At 38.4% G+C, this 20,611-nt stretch overlaps 1 protein-coding gene across 1 annotated transcript; it reads right to left on the bottom strand.

Moving 5' to 3' along the window:
* Positions 1-17,280: 17,280 nt before the first annotated feature.
* LOC127447277 (complement C1q-like protein 2) lies at positions 17,281-20,406 on the bottom strand. The gene is made up of 2 exons (XM_051709052.1): positions 19,531-20,406; positions 17,281-18,036 (listed from the first exon to the last, which is right to left on the bottom strand). Exons 1-2 carry the CDS (start codon positions 20,098-20,100, stop codon positions 17,857-17,859), a joined length of 750 nt encoding a protein of 249 aa, XP_051565012.1. The 5' UTR covers positions 20,101-20,406; the 3' UTR covers positions 17,281-17,856.
* Between the last annotated feature and the right edge of the window lie 205 nt (positions 20,407-20,611).

Raw genomic sequence — 20,611 nt, 5'->3', positions numbered from 1 at the left:
CACCTTGAAGGTGTATGTAGCCACTATTTCGGCTCATCACAATGTAGTAGATGGTAAGTACTTGGGGAAGCATGACTTGATCATCAGGTTCCTGAGAGGCGCTAAGAGGTTGAACCCCTCTAGACCGTGCCTTGTTCCCCCGTGGGACCTCTCTGTAGTCCTTCAGGGTCTACGGGGAGCTCCCTTTGAGCCCTTGGAGTCAGCTGAGCTCTCCTGACTGCGCTCACTTCCATCAAGAGGGTGGGGGACATGCAAGCATTCTCTGTCAGCGAATCGTGCCTGGAGTTCAGGGATCAGGTGGTGAACCTGCAAGCACTGCCTCAGGAGGAGGCAGACCCAGCCTTGGTGTTGCTGTGTCCGGTGCGAGCTTTACGCATCTATTTGGATCGCACGCAGAGCTTTAGAAGCTCCGAGCAGCTCTTTGTCTGTTTTGGTGGACAGCGTAAAGGAAGCGCTGTCTCCAAACAGAGGATCGCCCACTGGGTCATTGACGCCATCGCTATGGCATATCAAGCTCAGGACGTGCCACCCCTTGCGGGGTTACGAGCCCACTCTACCAGGAGAGCGGTGGCCTCCTGGGCCCTGGCCAGTGGCACCTTTTTGGCAGACATCTGCAGAGCAGCGGGCTGGGCAACACCTTTGCGAGGTTCTACAATCTCCAGGTTGAGTCGGTTTCGTCCCATGTAGTGGCAGGCACAAGCAGGTAAGTTCCGGGACAGCTGGACGGGTGTACCGCTTGCGCATAGCACCTTTCCCCTCCCTTGAAGGAAAGACGTGCGCTCTTGACTCCCAGTAGTGTTCACAGACTGTGATCCCTGGATGACTTCCTCCTTAGCCCTGTGGCAGTCGAGTTTGTGGAGAAACTCGCTGCCGGCTCAGAAAGTGTGCTGGTAAGGCCCTAAACTGAGGTAGGTGCTCCGCATGCGGTGGTTCCCCATAGGTAACCCCATGTGTTATATCTTCTGTAAAATCGTTTCCCTCTTGGTAAACTACATCTTCCTTGAGCAGAGGGCACTCTGATCCAGTCGCCATGCTTGTAGAAACTCCTCCCCCCTTGGGTAGGACCTACCATGTGACTCTCCACATGACATCCTTCCGACAAGACTCGGTAAGACCATGTGATGTATTTCCACTTGAAGTACCCCCCCACCCCTTCTCTGGGTGGGGTGTGGTCCCCACGGTGTCTTCCCCTTGGGAGTGACACCCCCCCGACGTGGACACTAGCGGATCCCAGCCATTAACAAAATTCCACTCTTTTTGGGAAGAAAAAAGAGGGAAAAGAGGCCTCGGCTGGGCTAGCATGTCCCTGTTTGTTAAACAGTTGACTTGTTCCTGAAGGACCATTCGACGCTCATAGCAGCGTTGGGGGAGGTTATGTGACAGCCTGATGCGCTGGCTACGAGGCACACAAAAGTCTGCCCGTCTCGCACCGCTAGTCCACGTAACACAGTTCAGCTAGTTGTGGCGTTTTGTATAGGGACCCCTAGTGTCACTACATCGACACAACGTCCAGTGAGTGACAGATAGGGAACGTCATGGTTACTTTCGTAACCTCCGTTCCCTGATGGAGGGAACGAGACGTTGTGTCCCTCTTGCCACAACGCTGAACTACCCGCTGAAATGGCCGGGACCTGGTCTCGGCTCCTCAGCACAAAACCTGAATGAGTGGTTGCATACCAGCTCCTTTTATACCCGTATGTCCAGGGGAGTGGCATGCAAATTCCACTCGCCAATTCTCATTGGCCTTTTTTCAAAAGATCAGAGGTGTTTCGGGCTCCCAAAAGTGACCCCTAGTGTCACTATATCGACACAATGTCTCGTTCCCTCCATCAGGGATCGAGACATTTTGCACCAAAGTTTTAAGGTTTAGGGTATGGAGGTAGGTTTTGTTGATATAAAACTTGATAGAGCATTAACTTTTAAAACCTGTTTTGGGATCTGTTTGGGAGGACATTTCACCCCGGAAGTGATGCAAGTTTGGGGTAGGACAGTAATTTTGTACAGCCATTGAAAGATAGTGGTGCAGAAATCACACACATATAAGAAAGCCAACTTATGTTTGTGATGGAGTGTGTGTGAATGTGTGGGCAAACTGATCTCACTGTTAATTTGGCAACAGTAGGTTGAATGGTTTTTGGCTATAATCTGTCTATGCTAACCAGAATCGTCAAAGCACTGCCCCATGTGGCCTAAACTGGAAGTGTTTTTTAATGTATGGACAAGTGTGAGTTCCAGTTTCCAGGTGAAATGTCCACAGAGTGTTACCAAAAGAAAGTTGAAAGGGAGTTGTTAGTTGTAAATGATGTAATACAGTGAAGAGGAATGTATATTTTATTAACCATACGCCCTAACACAAACACAAACCCCAACCCTAAACCTAACCATCAGTGGAGTAACAATGTTATATTAGAGGGAAAATGTAACCTCAGTATTGCGCTCATTATGGATTAGGTGAATACGGTTACTTCATTGTTTCCATGTGGGACCAGAACACTCTATCAGTAGCACCACGAATAAAGGTAAACACATTTAATGCAAAAATGTCTGAAGGGAGATGGTGCTTGTGGCTAACTCGGCAGAATGGGGTCGATGTCAGGTTTTTTAAACATTCGGCAGCAACACGTCGACTTCCTGTAAGATCATGTTGGTGTGGTCTTGGTAATGAAATACCATTTAATTGTCATACACATTCAATGTCTAACTAAATATTAATCTGTCAGTAGAGAAGTGGAGATTGAAGTGTGTGTGTGGATGTGTACACCAATAATACACATCCAAACACACACACACACACACACACACACACTACACAGCATAGTGACACACATTGTCACATACATTCACATGCGCACACAGAGCTGAGAAGTGCTCAAACACACAGGGCAGTGACTGCTCATAAAAATTACATGAGACGATTTAAGAAGGTAAATGTCAGCAGGAACTGAAGACACACTCAGGAAACTCTCTCTCAGGCAGACACATACACGAAGAGTTTTTAGATAAGCTTACCGGTAAATGGCAGAAAGTCTCTCACGTACCAGAGTCTTTTGTGTGTGTTTTGCTTGTTGACAGTTCTGCAGATTGGGCTGGAGATGTTGGTCCCGTTGATTGACAGCTGTCATCTTTTAGCAGATAAAAGGCCTCAGCACAGCTTCACACATCACACCACATAAATTAGTCCAACATTACAGTCCTCATTAGCTCTGATGATGTTGTCTGATCAAATGTTTAGAGATGGAGAGGATGTGTGTGTGTGTGTGTGTGTGTGTGTGTGTGTGTGTGTGTGTGTTTGCAATCTTTGAAAGGTTTCAGTTGCAGGGACTGTGAGAATTGATCTAGAATAGGTCTGAGGTAATTAGCAACATGCTCTTATTAGAAAACATAACTGAAATTTTATCCTGCACCACCAAAACATCACTCTTCTGTTGGATTAAACTTGCTTCGGAGGATTCCATTACTGTATTTCATTACTTCATAATTTCAAAACACTTGGAATGTAGCACATGGGTCGTTTGCACTACTTTTGTGGTGCTTTTTACTTTGTTATTTTCTAATTAAATAAATATACTAGTATATTTATATAAATATAATAAAACTAGGGCTGTCGATTTAACATATTTATTCCGTGCTATTAATTATATTAAAAAAAGGGCATTCTTTTTTTTAAACAAATAATCATGCCCCTTGACATTTCCACCATCGGAGAAATTCAAGCTTGAATTACCACCTTCATGGTTTTTATATGTCCCATTCAGCAGGGGGCAGTAAGTGCAACTCCAGCTGCACAGGCAATGCGTAACAAATCAAATGTTTAAAACCAACAGAGATTTTCTTATACTGTATATGATGAGATAACAACCTCCGCGGCTGTACCATTAGAGAAAGCGTAACAGTCAACTTGGATCATGTGAGTCTTAGCCAATTACATAATTGCCCTGATGTCAATTAACTGCTTTTTTATAAGCTATATGAGCTATAATCTTTTTTTACGGCCTACTTTGTAATCTACCAATTGCAAAACTGTCTGTGACTTCTCTTATAAAACAGCAAATTTTGTTATATTAAACACCTAGTTCACTCCAAAAGGATTGTTTTGTGTAAATCATGTTAAAGATTAGTGGACAGGTGGTCAATTTATTAAGTGATAAGCTCACAAAAAGGACATTTCCTTCATGCCAAGAAATCAAGATGGCTGCCAAGGGAATGAGGGGTTTATTAGGCTCCACTTTCTTGGTAAACTTTTATCAATAATTTTTTTGTATATGTATATGTTAGTACTTTTTAAATTTTAATTAATGCTTCAAGTGAGTGCTCAAAGATAGTCAGAAAACAAATCAACAAAGGCAAAGAGTTTTTTTACTGCTGATCTGCTGTTGTTTGGTGCTGGCTTCCAATAATTACCATGACTCACTGAAAGTTAATCAAACTCCATCACCTGATCAGTTTGTGACTACAACAGAACAAACAAAGTTATACTGCTGTGGACATGGACATTATGTTTTATACTTCAGGTGTGGATAAAACAAATTGTTGCAATGCAAAAGATCAGATAAGCAAAAGTTTTATTGCTGCTGGCTGGTGACATACTTCTAAATCCTGGATCTGCTATGGGAGAACAATTGAGTAACATCTTCCCAAGTTCAACACCTATAGAACAGGCCGGAACAACAGGGGACTTTATTCTCCAAGGTGGGCTAGGTGACGCTGCAAGGAGTGTAGCACCGGTGGTGGCGTTTGGTGCTGGTGAAGGCCTGGATCCACGGTGTCTCTTTGTAGGAGAAGTGTTGGAGATGCGGTCGAATCTGTGTGCACATTCCAGCAAAGGTTGTGGAGATTCTTATGCGTGGCATAGCGGACATGCTGGTCCAGGCTCATGTGGTGTGGTTGGTGGAGGACATGCGGGTTTGGTCGGGCGAAGTCGGCGAAGGAAGAAGGGTGTATGTGCAGGGCCTCAAAGAACTACTGAAACACACCGTGCACTGAGGTCAGTGAGGGACAGAAGTCCAGCGATGCTAAAACAGAAACAACACTTGTTCTTTCAAACTGTTAATCATGCAAAAGTAGTGTGGGACACTAAATCGAAAACCAAGAGGAATTCTAGGTGGACACATAAATATTCAGAGTTTACTCCCAAAGTTAGATCAAAACTACTTAGAAAAAGTAGTACAACTTTAATAGACCTAATTTTTACCAATAGAAAAGATCGAATCACAAAAACAAGTAATCTATTGATGGGTTTATCAGACCACAATTTGGTGCTTACGGTCAGAAAAGTAACGAAACAACATTTACAACGACATCAAAATCATTGATTTGATAGAGTCAGGTTTGGGGTACCAAAATACAAATTAACAGTTTGAAACAGAGATGACTAATGCTGACTGGGGTAATGTCTTGTGAATAAATGGGAATTCTTGTTGCAATTCTTTAACTGAAATTGTGACTAAATTGGTTGATAATCACGACACACTTTTGAAATGCTCCAGAAAAAGGAAATCATTACCATGGCTAAATAATGATATCCATAAACTGAATGAAAAAACGAGACTTTGCTTTAAAAACTGCTTTATCTTCTAAATTAAGTAAAGATTACTTAATTTTTAAAATGCATAAAAACAAGAACTGCATAATTCAAAAGTATCATATTACATTCAACTTATAGAGGACGCTAATGGACAAAGTTACATTTTATGGAAACAACTGAATAATTTAACAAATAAAATCTGTAATCATCAGAGAATCAAAGAGCTGCAAATAAAGGGAGATTGTTAGTGACAAAGCCATTATTGCGCACAAATTTAATACATATTTTATATGCTCAGCAGTAGAATTGGCTCAAAATTTTACACTAACATTGTCAAAAGACAAGAGGGAAGAAGAATTAAAGGAATAGTTCACCCAAAAATGAAAATTTGCTGATAATTTTCTCACTCTCAGGCCATCCAAGATGTATCTGAGTTTCTTTCTTCATCAAAACAGAATTTAAGATTTTTAGGATTTCATTTCAAGCCTCCTCCTTTAAACTATGCAAGTGAATGTACTCCATTTTTTGATGGTCCAAAATGTATATTTAGGGCGCATCAAAATAATCCACACAACTCCATTCAACAAATAAAGTTCTTCTGAACCCAAACGATTGATTATTTTGAGAAACAAAACAATACTTATATACTTTTTAACCACAAATGTTCGCTTCCGTACATCTCTGTGATGCGCGTTCATGAGAGGGATGATGTAAGCTCGTTGGTAAGGTCACGCATCACGTGGAGGAGGGGGCAGGAAGTGCGTCATTGTTTACAAGAGAAGGAGTGCTGTACAAAAGTTTAATTGACTTTGCTGTAGATTTTTATTTGTATAAGTGTATTGTTCAAAATGGTCATTTGGCATGTGTATCCTGGATGCTTCAACCTTCAGAAGCCCCAAAGAAAATGCATGCTGGGAAAAATATAAACTTTTCATCGATTGCCTATACATGATCATGAGCGATTGAAGCTCTGGCTTATTGCGCTGAACCTGGATATCAGTACACCCCTACATTCTCTCAAATATTGGAGGGTGTGCAGTGAACATTTTACCCCTGAGGATTTCAGACCATCGAAAGAAACAAAGGGTTGATATCTGAATTCATCGGCTGTGCCCGTGCTGTTTTTCCAGCAAACTCAGGTATGTGTGAAAACTTTGTCATTGTCACGCCTCCCTCGGCACTGCACCTCCCTCAGCACTCTGCTCCTCATCACTTGATTTCTGATTCACCGCACCTGCACTCAATTCACTCTCTTCAGTTTGTGAAGCTTCTCTTCTGTGTGATATCACCTGTACCATTGATCTCACTGTGTAAATCCTGTGAATCTCAGTAAATGCTCTCACACTTGGTTTCACTAACTACAACTTGTGTGGCTTGAATTCCTGACAGTCATATAGCCTATATATTTCTGCTAAAGAAAAAGCACAAGTAGATAACGCAACGGCATCGCTCCGAAATAAAGGATGGTTATTTACTGCAGTAATGCTTTTTTATTATTATTATTATTATTTGGAAATTATTTTTATTTTATTTTATTATTTAGAAATTGTTTTGGACTGTTTTGGTTTTTGAACAGCACTTGGTCTGTGCAAGTTTCTCTTGTAAACAATGACACGCTTCCTGCCTTCTCCTCCACGTGATGCGTGACCTTATCATCCCTCTCATGATCGCGCGTCACAGAGATGTACGGAAGCAAACATTTGTAGTTAAAAAGTATATAAGTATTGTTTTGTTTCTAAAAATAATCAATCGTTTGCGTTCAGTAGAACTTTATTTGTCGACTGGAGTCGTGTGGATTATTTTGATGCACCCTAAATATGCATTTTGGACCGTCAAAAAAATGAGTACATTCACTTGCATTATTTAAAGGAGGAGGCCTGAAATGAAATCCTAAAAATCTTAAATTCTGTTTTGATGAAGAAAGAAACTCAGATACATCTTGGATGGTCTGAGGGTGAGTAAATTATCAGCAAATTTTCATTTTTGAGTGAACTATTCCTTTAACAAACTCCTTTTGTATTATGGAAACTGATAAAAGGAAAATAAGTGAAATAATTAAAAAAAAGCTATTATTTCTCCAATTTTTAAATCTGGTGATTCCAATTTGGTCTCAAATTATTGTTCAAGTCATGTCTAAGGTCTAGAGAAGGTAGTGGCAGACCAATTCATAAATCACTTAGACAGTAATCATTTTCTTCGCCCACAGCAGTTTTAGGCCCCAGCACTCCATGGAATCTGCAAACTGTTATGTTTTTTAAAAAACGTAAAAAGTTCTTTAGATTAGGAGCATGTTGTGGGGAGCAGTTTTTATTGACCTGAAAAAGACATTCGACACTGTTAACCAAAATTTTCTTTTGTCTAAATTAACTGCTTTACTAAATAAAGAAATAGAAGAGGTAAAAGAGTTCAAGTTCTTAGGTATTATTTTAGATTCTCAAGTCACGTTTGATAGACACATAAAGAAACTTTCAAAAAAGATAAATATTAACTTACATTGTTTTGAATATATTAGACAGTGTATTTCAAAGCAGGCGGCTCAGCTCTTTGTGCATGCAATGATTTTGTCTCATATTTCATATTGCATTAACGTTTGGACTCAAACAAGTGAATCCACAGTAAATCGTATAATGTCACTTTACAATCAGGCTTTAAAAATTATGGAAAATAAACCAAATCATGTGCATCATTGCAATAAATAAAATAAATAAAATAAAAATAAAAAAAAACAACTCAGAATTTTCTTAGTTTTAAATTTTTTATAAATTTGTCCTACATAAAATTGGTGTATAAATGTATCCACAATTTAACCCCACAGGTATTATGTAAATTGCTAAATAGACAGGATGGTAGTAGAACAGCAAGGAGCACAGTGAATGGTAACTGCAGGGTTGACTATCGCAGAACAACTCAGGGGCAAAGGGCCTTTTCTGTGAAGGGTTCCTAACTCATGCTACCATCTGAAATAAAATCAGTAACAGACATAAAATCTTTCATAATATTGGTTAAGTGCTGGTTTAAAAGAAACCAGAGCTGTACTCATTTTTAATTCTTAATGAATTTTTGGTCTATTTATTTTATATTATATGTCACCAGTGTTGGTATCAACCTTAGTATTTATTTAGCCATTTATTCATATTTTTTATATGATTAGATTTGATTGCTTGATTTATGTAGTTTTTAATGAAAAAAAAACCAAAAACCTATCTAGGGACCTGAGATGCAAATTAGCATGTGCTATAATCTTAATGTGCAATGCATCTTTTTTAGTTTTTGTGCTGAAATTATATTTTTTGTACTGTCCCTATACAAATAAACCTATAAATAAATAAATAAATAAAAAGCAGTTTATTCCATGTACTGAAGTGTCTAATCTATTGACATGCATTCAAAAAGAACGGCCTGGACTTTCTGGCCCAGAGCGGCCCTCCAAACCCGGCCCGCAACACACCACACCATAACACACCAGCTCACTAATTTCATTTTCTGGCTCAATTTCATATTTTTGTGTTGAAAAAAGAAAAGAAAAAAGAAGACATTTCTATTGACTGCTAGTCATGACAACAGGCCCCGCAGTGCAAAAATTGTCATAAAACCAATGTAAATGTGATGTGTTTTTTTTTAGAGAAAGCACTAAAAATAAGCACTTTATAGATCAGACAAATAACATGTCAGTTTGAAAGTTTTTTCTAGAAGTGCAAATAAACTATTGTCTTAGTTTACATGAGGTTGTGGAAACAAGTACAACAATAATATATATATATATATATATATATATATATATATATATATATATATATATATATATATATATACAGTAGCTATACAAGATCATAAAATGTGGTTTAAAATAGTAAGATGAAGAAAGTGTCACACAGCATATGTACACATATAAATATACTAATATAAATATATGTAAATAAATAAATAAATAAACATACCTTTTAAAGTGTAGATCTTTGCAGATATTTTGTAGATTAATTGCTCATATTTTCACTCTATGCGAGTTTAATGTGTCTTTATATCCACAGTGTTTTAATTCCTTCCCCAGATTATTCTTGAGAAAAAGTGAAAAGCCCTATACTTTGACAAGCACTGTTTCTGCTATCCTTTAAACAATATAAGCCTCAAAGACACAAATAGCTACAAAGTAATATTTTTCATGACTTATTTTCTGCATTTGTATCAGGTGTGTACATTATTCAGCAAGCCGCACTTCTTCTCTCAGAAATGCTTTGTGGTATGAATAAATTATGACAATGTACTGCTCATAGCTTTACTGTTTGCCAATTTTATTTACGCTGGTGTTATTGCATTTGTTTTGAATTATTTGTCATTTAGTAATTATTCAGAGCTCATCTTATATTAAATATGTTGTTTTTGGTTGTCACCATTATTGCGATTTGTATGTCAAATAATGAGGTCCACACGAGGTACATAATTGATTCGTTCATATGGATATGCGCTCTGACATGTAAGGCATTTCAAAATAAAAGCCATTGCATTATTTCAAATTAAAAGCCATTGTATTGACTTGTTGAGTTTATTAAATTTTCATTTTGTTATGAGATCTGTGTGGGCATATTGGAGTCCAGGGCGGCTGCCTATATTGCCTGTAGGATGGGCCGGTACTTACACAGCAGCGGGCTGGCCCAAATTACCCAGTGAAAACACCCTGTGCTCCCTATTGCCAGTCCACCCCTGGCCTCTAGTATCCTTGCCAGTGTTTCGCGGGGCTCTGTTTATACTGACAGCAGACATGGTGCATTCAAGTCCTATTGGGAAGTTCATATTATCGATGTTGGGATTTCTGGCTGATTGGTCGGTGAGTTCGTCTTTTGTCTACGTGCTTCATGTTATCCATCGTGCATCCTTTGTTTGTTTTCATTCACCATGCGCTCGCCTCGCTCGGGCTTCCTGGTTGAGATTGCAGCTATTATGGGGGGCTGAACAACATTCCATTAAGAACAGGTACACTTTACCTACAGTTGAAGTCAGACATTTACATACACTTAGGCTGAAGTCATTAAAGCTCATTTTTTAACCACTCCACAGATTTAATATTAGCAAACTATAGTTTTGGCAAGTCGTTTAGGACATCTACTTTGTGCATGACACAAGTAATTTTTTCAACAACTTTTTACAGCCAGATTGTTTCACTTTTAATTGACTATATCACAATTCCAGTGGGTCAGAAGTTTACATACACTAAGTTAACTGTGCCTTTAAGCAGCTTGGAAAATTCCAGAAAATTATGTCAAGCCTTTAGACAATTCGCCAATTAGCTTCTGATAGGAGGTGTACTGAATTGGAGGTGTACCTGTGGATGTATTTTATAGCCTACCTTCAATCTCAGTGCCTCTTTGCTTGACATCATGGGAAAATCAAAAGAAATCAGCCAAGACCTCAGAAAAAAAAAACTGTGGGCCTCCACAAGTCTGGTTCATCCTTGGGAGCAATTTCCAATTGCCTGAAGGTACCACGTTCATCTGTACAAACAATAGTACACAAGTATAAACACCATAGGACCACGCAGCCATCATACCGCTCAGGAAGGAGACACATTCTGTCTCCTAGAAATGAACATAGTTTGGTGCGAAAAGTGCAAATCAATCCCAGAACAACAGCAAAGGACCTTGTGAAGATGCTGGAGGAAACAGATAGACAAGTATCTATTTCCACATTTAAATTAGTCCTATATCAACATAACCTGAAAGGCTGCTTAGCAAGGAAGAGGCCACTGCTCCAAAACCACCATAAAAGGTCAAACTACAGTTTGCAAGTGCACATGGAGACATAGATCTTACTTTTTGGAGAAATGTCCTCTGGTCTAATGAAACAAATATTGAACTGTTTGGCCATTATGACCATTGTTATGTTTGGAGGAAAAAGGGTGAGGCTTGCAAGCTGAAGAACACCATCCCAACCATGAAGCATGGGGGTGGCAGCATCATGTTGTGGGGGTGCTTTGCTGCAGGAGGAACTGGTGCACTTCACAAAATAGATGGCATCATGAGGAAGGACAATTATGTGGATATATTGAAGTAAGATCTCAAGACATCAGCCAGGAAGTTAAAGCTTGGTCACAAATGGGTCTTCCAAATGGACAATGACCCCAAGCATACCTCCAAAGTTGTAGAAAAATGGCTTAAGGACAACAAAGCCAAGGTATTGGAGTGGCCATCACAAAGCCCTGACCTCAATCTGATAGAATATTTGTGGGCAGAAATGAAAAAGTGTGTGCAAGCAAGGAGGCCTACAAACCTGACTCAGTTAAACTAGTTCTGTCTGGAGGAATGGGCCAAAGATCCAGCAACTTATTGTGAGAAGCTTGTGGAAAGCTACCCAAAAAGTTTGACCCAAGTTAAACAATTTAAAGGCAATGCCACCAAATACTAACAAATAGTGTGTAAACTTCTGACCCATTGAGTATGTGATGAAAGAAATAAAAGCTGAAATAAATAATTCTCTCTACTATTATTTTGATATTACACAATGTCAGGAATTGTGAAAAACTGAGTTTAAAAGTGTTTTGCTTAGGTGTTTGTAAACTTCTGACTTCAACTGTATAATGTTTTCAGCCTTTGAGTTGTTGCAGGGGGCGGACCTGCGCAATGCCTAACATCTTGTGCATGAGTGGAAGATGGCTTTCAACACACCTACGGGCATTTAGAGTATTTGGTTATGCCCTTTGGGTTGACCAATGCGCCGGCCGTCTTCTAGGTGCTGGTGAACGACATGCTGCGGGACATGGTAAACCGATTTGGTTTTGTGTACCTGGATGATATCTGATCTTCTCTCAGTCTCTCCAGGAGCACACCCAGCACGTCCACCAGGTCCTTCAGAAGTTGCTAGAGAACCAGCTCTTCGTTAAGGCAGAGAAGTGTCAGTTCCACGCCCGGTCGGTTTCGTTCCTGGCTCATGTAATCTCCGCTAAGGGGATTCACTTGGATCCTGGCAAGGTTAGGGCTGTCTAAATTATTACCAATAATATTTTGCTTTTGACATGATTCTTACAAGACGCCCCCAACTCGGAAAGTCGTGGCTCAAAGAAAATCCCACTTGTAAAAAAGAGTTTCCCACTCGTAGTTACGACTTTGTGGTGCCGCTCATGTAGGTTCAACTAATAAATATGATCATTTCAACATGACTTGAACGCACCAGCAGCAAAAGATGAGGACAGGCGTTCTTGCATTCAAACACAGCTGTACAGAGTGCAACTCCAAACTTGACCTAAATATGTGACCTAAAAATGTGACCTAAAAATGCAATGTTTATAAAGCGAGGCAACAGAAGTTATCTATTTTGGATAAATTGATGAATTCAGTTGCAAAATGGATTGCTGTGGACTGTAGGCCAATAATAGACTCATGTTCAATGTAAATAAAATAAATTTTGCTTTCTAAACCCCTTTTTGTATTGTCTAATTAATGCTTTACTCATCTGCCACAAAAATGTAAGTATTTAATTATTACTTTTATTAAATATATTATATAATCATTTGAATATAAGTATTTAATATTTCTATATTTGATTATTTTTATTTGGGCTCCTTTATGCTATTGATATATGCAAATATTGATATATGCAATGCTATTATTTGCAATTAGTTAGATTTGTAATTATTTTGATACATTTTTTTATCGACTGACTGCCCTAAATAAAAACTATTTCGATTAAAGCCATTTCTGTGTTTTGCAATATTAAAATATATAATAATATCCAAAGATTTTTGAACTGAAGGTGAAGGTGAGAGTGTCTAAAGGGTGACGTTTTGGTGGTGCACAGATGAGCGTTTCCCTTATGAAACTGCCCAGATCTGAATTATTATTATTTTATTTTTTTTATTTTTTTATGGATGCAAGGATAAGTGGATGGATGGATAAACAGATGCAGGAACTGAGGATTTGGCAATATCATGCATATAGTAAAGCTGACTACTGGACTGTCAAAGTCATAGTGACAGTACATACAGCTAATGTGTGTACTGGAGATTATTACTCCATCTTACCCACCCACGGACATACACACTTACACAGGCACATAAGCACACATACAGCCAAATGCACAAATTAAGTGTGTGTATGCATGAATGCCACAGATATTTGTTTTAATTCACACGAAGACACAAACTGTACCCTCATTACACCCAGTTCATATTCTTTTAATTCCACCTTTCAGACAGTACAGGACAAATAAATATATCAGTCTTTTTCTCATTGGTGCTAAAATTACTATGGCTTAGGGAACTCAACCAGAATTAGAACAACAAAAGAGGAGAGGATCTCTTTAGTATGCATTAGAGGGGAGCGCTTGCCCTTTAACCTCTGATTGGCTGAGGCGTGCGTTGCATTAGAGACAGTGGAATACTGAGTGATGGACAGCAAGTGTGTGTGTTAGACTGCATTGAAATGGTCTTCAGCTAGGTTACCAGATGTATCTGTACACAGAGAGAATGTAGGGACCCCATGTCCCATTTTTCCAGTGACACCCTTAAACAAATGTGTATATTTTGGTGTAAATGTTGTAGATTCAAAATACCAGAGTGAGGGAATCTGTTTCGTTTTATTAAACTATGACAATTTTTCTTACAGTTTCTAAATGTTTGGGATACTATTTTCATAAGAAATACCACATAGTTTACCATGTTTAGAATAGAAACCATAGTTACATTAGTCTAACCATGGTTATGATGAGCCATCCATGATTTTATATGTGGTCTTAATATTATACCTCAAAGTATGGTTACTATGAATGCAAGAGGTAGGGTAAAGGGTGAGGGTCCCATATAAACCCTTTTCACCTGCCCTTATGTATTTCCAACGTGATCTCATGAGTATTCGTATGTATTCTTATGTAAAATGTGGTTCTAGCATGTGTACATTTGCTTCTGTGTGCATAGACACCCAAATGCATGATGTATTGTCAGCATCTAAAATGTAATAATTTTAATATCTATCTATCTATCTATCTATCTATCTATCTATCTATCTATCTATCTATCTATCTATCTATCATCATCTGTTTTAAATATTGCTAAAAATGTAACTATACATACAGTATATGTTTAAATTATAAATGATTTGTTTAAAAAAATAAGTTTTGAAAGATGTAAATACGTACAATTTGTTAGTTTCAGATGCTGTGAAAATGTCCATATTGTATGTTTCAGTCTATCCAAAAGTACAAAATGTACAAATATGTATGTTTAAATATTACATACAAATACCTGTAAATAATGAGATAAGGCTGATATTTCACATATTACATATCCAGTGGTCAAAAAAAAAAAAAAAAAAATTCCACAAAAAAAAAAAAACATACTTAACATTGAAGAATTAGGTAATTATTTAATGACTTAATTTTATTTTCCTAATCTTCAGTGAACTGCTTATAAAGGTAAAACTGAGATAAAACTTTAACCATCCTCCATGAAAAACATGACATTAATTTTGAATAAATTACATTGTTTCACAATCATTTCTGACTGGTGTTCCCACTGTATCTGAAGTTTCTTACTGGTTGTTTATTTTTCTGAAGTGTGTTTGTGCCAGTGTCAAATTGACCCCAAACAGAAACAACGAACGTATATCGGTCAAATTTATGAGAAGTCCATGCCTACTTTGTGATACAACAGTAGGGTGCAACATCGATAATATCTGTCTGCTGGGTGTTGCTTAAAATAATCTGAAGGAAAATTAGGTTTATTTAAAATTACTCTGGGACCTCAAACAAAACACAGTAAAGTAATTCTCAACATAACATGTGGGTTAAATAAGCTGGATGCTTCTAAACAGCTCCTGGCAGTGTTATTGGAGAGTTATGATCGTGTAGGTGACTCAGAGTGAGAGTGAGGATGGGTTGTTAAGTTTGATGTGGCTGGGTCAGTGTCAGCAGAGTGTTTGTCCGTTAGATCTAATGATGAAATTGAGTTGCTGTGACGGAGATGCTTTGCATGATGTCATATAATTACTTGCATGTGTGTGTTTGTGTTTGAAGCAGCTGATGCGCCGCAATGCAAAACAGTGTGACAGGGCCATTGCCCAGCTGCTCTATTGTGTATGTGTGGTTATATTTTAAAGAGTGTCAGAGAAACTGAAAGAAATGAGCAAGAGGGAGAGCGAGAAGGAGAGAGAAAAGTGATGTGAGCCCCCTGGCTTATTTTTCTTTCACCCCGTTACTACCAGCTGTGCCTCCTCACACGATCACGAGGATCAGGACTCTGCACAAGCACATACACAGACTAATAAAAGCTTATCAAGGCTCTTGTACCTACATTGCTCCCATATAAACTGTTTCTCAGTTTCGGATGTCACAGATGGTTGGCCCCTCAAATACTTATGAATAATCCTATTCAAAACTATAAGAATTAAGATGTTCTCTGGATTCATTTGAATTAATAGTTTGTGTGAACACACATACAATTTGGCTCTTTTGTTAAAGCTAGTTAATCTTGAGGTTTTAGAGGGTTTGGCAGAGAGAGAGAGAGAGAGAGAGAGAGAGAGAGAGAGAGAGAGAGAGAGACGTGTTTTACGCAAATCAAACAAGGCAAACAATTCAAACTAGATTAGTAGAGTACTAGAAAGACAAGCACCATGGCATTTAATTACTGCAAGTGCGTGTGTTGGGTAAACATAAAAGATTATGGTCTAATATTCAAACAACAAAAAGTGTATATATATATATATATTCGACAGTTCGACGTGTTGTGCGTTCTGAGATGCTATTCTGCTCACTACAAAAGTGGTTATCTGAGTTACCGTAGCCTTTCTGTCAGCTCGAACTTGTCTGGCCATTCTCTGTTGACCTCTCTCATCAACAAGGTGTTTCCATCCGCAGAACTGCCCTCACTAGATGTTTTTTTTTTTTTTTGGCACCATTCTGAGTAAACTCTAAAAACTGTTGCGCTTGAAAATCCCAGAAGATCAGCAGTTACAGAAATACTCAAACCAGCCCATCTGGCACCAACAATCATGCCACAGTCGAAATCACTGAGATCACATTTTTTCCCCATTCTGATGGTTGATGTGAACATTAACTGAAGCTCCTGACCCGTATCTGCATGATTTTATAGACTGCACTGCTGCCACATGATTGCCTGATTAGATAATCACATGAATATGTAGGTGTAAAGGTGTTCTTAATAAAGTGCTCAGTGAGTGTATATAAGAAGAAGTTTGTGAGAGCAAGCAAGCTCATGTTTTACATGTCATGTGACATACTGTAACATATCAAGTCATATCTTCTCCCTAAAGCATCACCTGATTGGATGTGTTTAATCAGGCATGTAGAGTGTGTAAATCACAGTGTCAGATGGATTAATGGACACCCTAATGTTGTCTGGGTATATTTATTAATCATCTATATGATTTAATAAGGATTAAACTCATATGAATAATTTAATATTAACTATAAAACAATTTTATGTTAGAAAATCACTTTCTTCTCTGATCACTGTGCAGGCACCAATTAAGAAGAAAAGTCAAGAAAACACTAGCTATTCTCAATCTTGTGACAAAATTGGTTTTCTGTATAGTGTCTTTTGAATGTATCGTATGGACTCCATAAGTTTTATGATTGTGATATCTGGCATGCTCAGTGTGTTATTGTAGGTATGTCCTTGCAGAAGTTCTCAGTAGAACCTGTATGAGGTCGAAAGTCAAGTCTCAGAGATCACCGCTGAACTACCACACTTCATTAATACACATACACACCTTTGTTATTTACATACAAAATGAAAACACAAAGTAATGCTTTATTGCTCAACCATAGTTTTAAAACAAAGCCATTCTGCAATAGCACGTGACCAATATATTTATGAAAATGACATTTAAAGGAATTTAATTTGTGAGTGCATTTATCCAAGGAGCTCAAATGTTTAAAAAAAATTGTTTGTTTACACTTGTTTAAATTAGGATGCCAGCATTAGAGAAAAACGCCTACTACATTTTAATAAATTTGTCCATACATGAACCAAACCATTTAATACCAGTAATGCTTTGTGTTGCACAAGGGGCCACTTATTAAAGCACAACTCTTAAAAAAAAAAAGCATATGTTCATAAACGTTGACAATGAACTTTTTAGCTGTACAGGACAAAAATATCGTTTGAGCAAACACCCATAACAATACTGATATGCTAACGTTTCGTTTAATTGGGTATACTTGCCAAACACTATACTTCTTTAGACAGAAAGGGATGAATACAGACAACATACTCTTTCTCACATAGGCGCTGAGTGCGGATGACCCTTATATTCCCAATGACAGTGCAGATAGGTGCCGACCCGCGCGGAGAGAGGAGTTCAATGATAAATCAATTTAAGCAGAAGTATTTAGTCTGGATACAGAATGAAACCGGAAAATGTACTGTATTTGTTGTTGTTGCCTCCGTGCGCTTTTCCGCCGTCGAGTTTGACATATATCTCGTCGCCAGAGTCCAGGTGCAGCACGACGCTGTTGCTCGCGTAGTCGTAGTTCTGATCGGCGTCTTGAGCGATGGCGCTTGCACGAACCTGACCAAATAAACACAGAATATCATTCAGACAATTACACTCTTAATGCTAATGATAGTCTATAGTTTAGCCTTAAGATGTACTATAAACAAAAGTGGATTTTCACAGATAAAACATAAAATAGTCATCGTTTTAATATTTGCTCATAAAGAGAAGCCACAATGTCAATCACCTGTTGTGTAAAAAAAAAAAAAAAAAGAAAAAAAGAAAGAAAGAAAATGAAAAAGGTGAGAGTTATAGCATATATATATATATATATATATATATATATATATATATATATATATATATATATATATATATATATACACACACACACACACACACACACACGCACACACACACTACCGGTCAAATGTTTTGAAACACTTGACTGAAATGTTTCTCATGATCTTAAAAATCTTTTGATCTGAAGGTGTATGCTTAAATGCTTGAAATTAGTTTTGTAGACAAAAATATAATTGTGCCATCATATTAATTTATTTCATTACAAAACTAAAATTTAATAAAAATAAAATAATAATAATAATAATAATAATAATAATAATAATAAAGTTAATAATAAATCTACTATCTATGATAAAGAAAATCAGCCAATAAGTGCCCAACATAGATGGGAACTCCTTCAATACTGTTTAAAAAGCATCCCAGGGTGATACCTCAAGAAGTTGGTTGAGAAAATGTCAAGAGTACATGTCTGCAAATTCTAGGCAAAGGGTGACTACTTTGAAGATGCTAAAATATTACACAGTTTTGATTTATTTTGGATTTTGTTTAGTCACAACATAATTCCCATAGTTCCATTTATGTTATTCCATAGTTTTGATGATTTTACTATTATTCTAAAATGTAAAAAAAAAAATAAAAAAAAATAATAATATATATATATATATATATATATATATATATATATATATATATATATATATATATATATATATATATATATATATATATAAATTCCAGTACTTTGACAGCTATTATCATTACCTCTTATTATTACCAATACTGTTTTGCAAATTCACTTCACTTCTTTGAAGCACTTTCAAACAATGCTCTTAAAGTACCATTAGGCCTACTATCGATACTATATCTACCTCGTAATGCAAACTGTATTGTATTTTGTGCAATGCATATTGCTGAAGAGTATTTTTGTAGCCTATATTTCGCCTAGAGGACCAGTAGGTTTCACAATACTTTTGCACCAGTTAAACATAGGGGGTTAAGGCGTTCAATCTGGAACAAATGTCAATTTAGGGCCATTACTTTCATCTTATATGATGTTAAAATGTTGCTAAATGACAGAGCACGTCTGAATACGTCTGAATTACATCCCTGATCAGTGAGTTATCCAAGGCATCATTTGTGCATGGGCAGAATTATCGCGCGCAAAAGCCACCCGATGCATTTGGATCTCAATCCGCACAGTCGTATAAAACAAATTCGAGACTGTGTTTGCTGTTTTGCTCATGCACAATATTTAAAAGAGGATACCTGTCCGTTTTTACAAAGGTCTGCCCACATGCTTGTGCCGTCCCCTCCGCGCATCAGCACATGATAGGTGAAGTAGTAAATTCCGGACACTTGGCACGTAAACTTGCCAGTTGTTGGGTCGTAGTGATTTCCAACGTTTGTCACTACATCGTCAAACCGGAGCACCTCGTAGCCCTCGTGAGGGTTCTTGAGACCTACATAAAAGGCGATCTTAACGTTCCCTAAGGCTGGGCCAACGTCTCCCGTCTCAGTTCTCGCCGTTCCCGAAGCGATGCTGGTGAATCTAGGTCTCCCGGAGTCTCCGGGTGGTCCCCTAGGACCTGGTGGGCCAGGCTCGCCAGGTGGACCCCTTGGGCCCGGTTTGCCTGGCCGGCCCGGTTCACCTCTGGTCCCCTGAGCGAAAGATGGTGGGATGGCACTGAGATCTTGCATCACCTCCAGCGCCGTGGCGCTCGGTTTGGGGTTGTACGGATCACAGATCATCCGGCAGGTGCCCATCATCTCGTAGTGCGCAGAAACCACAGAGGTCTGGACCATAAACGGAATCGCGATGATGAGCGCCACGATCATGATGATGCCCACGACCGCGCCGATTATTCGCTTGCTGTGGAGCACCCGAGAAGCTCGCGCTAAAAAGTCCGACTCGTTTTTGGAGGAAATGGTGACGCGCGCTGAAAAGTACGGGAGGAAAAAAACCAAACCGCTCCTTCCTTTAAACACATATATAAAAATAACCACACACACCCACCAACATAGAAATGTGTCCAACCTTCTTGTGACCTCCGGCAAAATAGCGCTGTGCCAGAGTTGTCAGAGAAACTATTGACACGCGCGCCGAACAAGGTGGAGGTTGCGCGCGGTCTGTGAGAGCGGAGAGCAATAGAAGATCTCTGACGCTCTGACGTCAACAACGCTAAATGCTACCGTGTTCATCTCTGAACTGAACCTCTGAATAAATATCTACCCTCGTCCTGAAGATTATACAGGACCAGAGCGTCACATAGACGCTCTCGTTCAACTGTTGAAACCTCCTTCTCTCAATATGCTTGTAGTGATTAATTGTGCTATGAAAAGAGATTAT

Source organism: Myxocyprinus asiaticus, chromosome 10 (genome assembly GCF_019703515.2).
Source record: "Myxocyprinus asiaticus isolate MX2 ecotype Aquarium Trade chromosome 10, UBuf_Myxa_2, whole genome shotgun sequence".
NCBI lineage: Eukaryota > Metazoa > Chordata > Actinopteri > Cypriniformes > Catostomidae > Myxocyprinus > Myxocyprinus asiaticus.
Note: the sequence above shows the minus strand (reverse complement) of the source record. Positions and strands in the feature narration are given on the sequence as shown.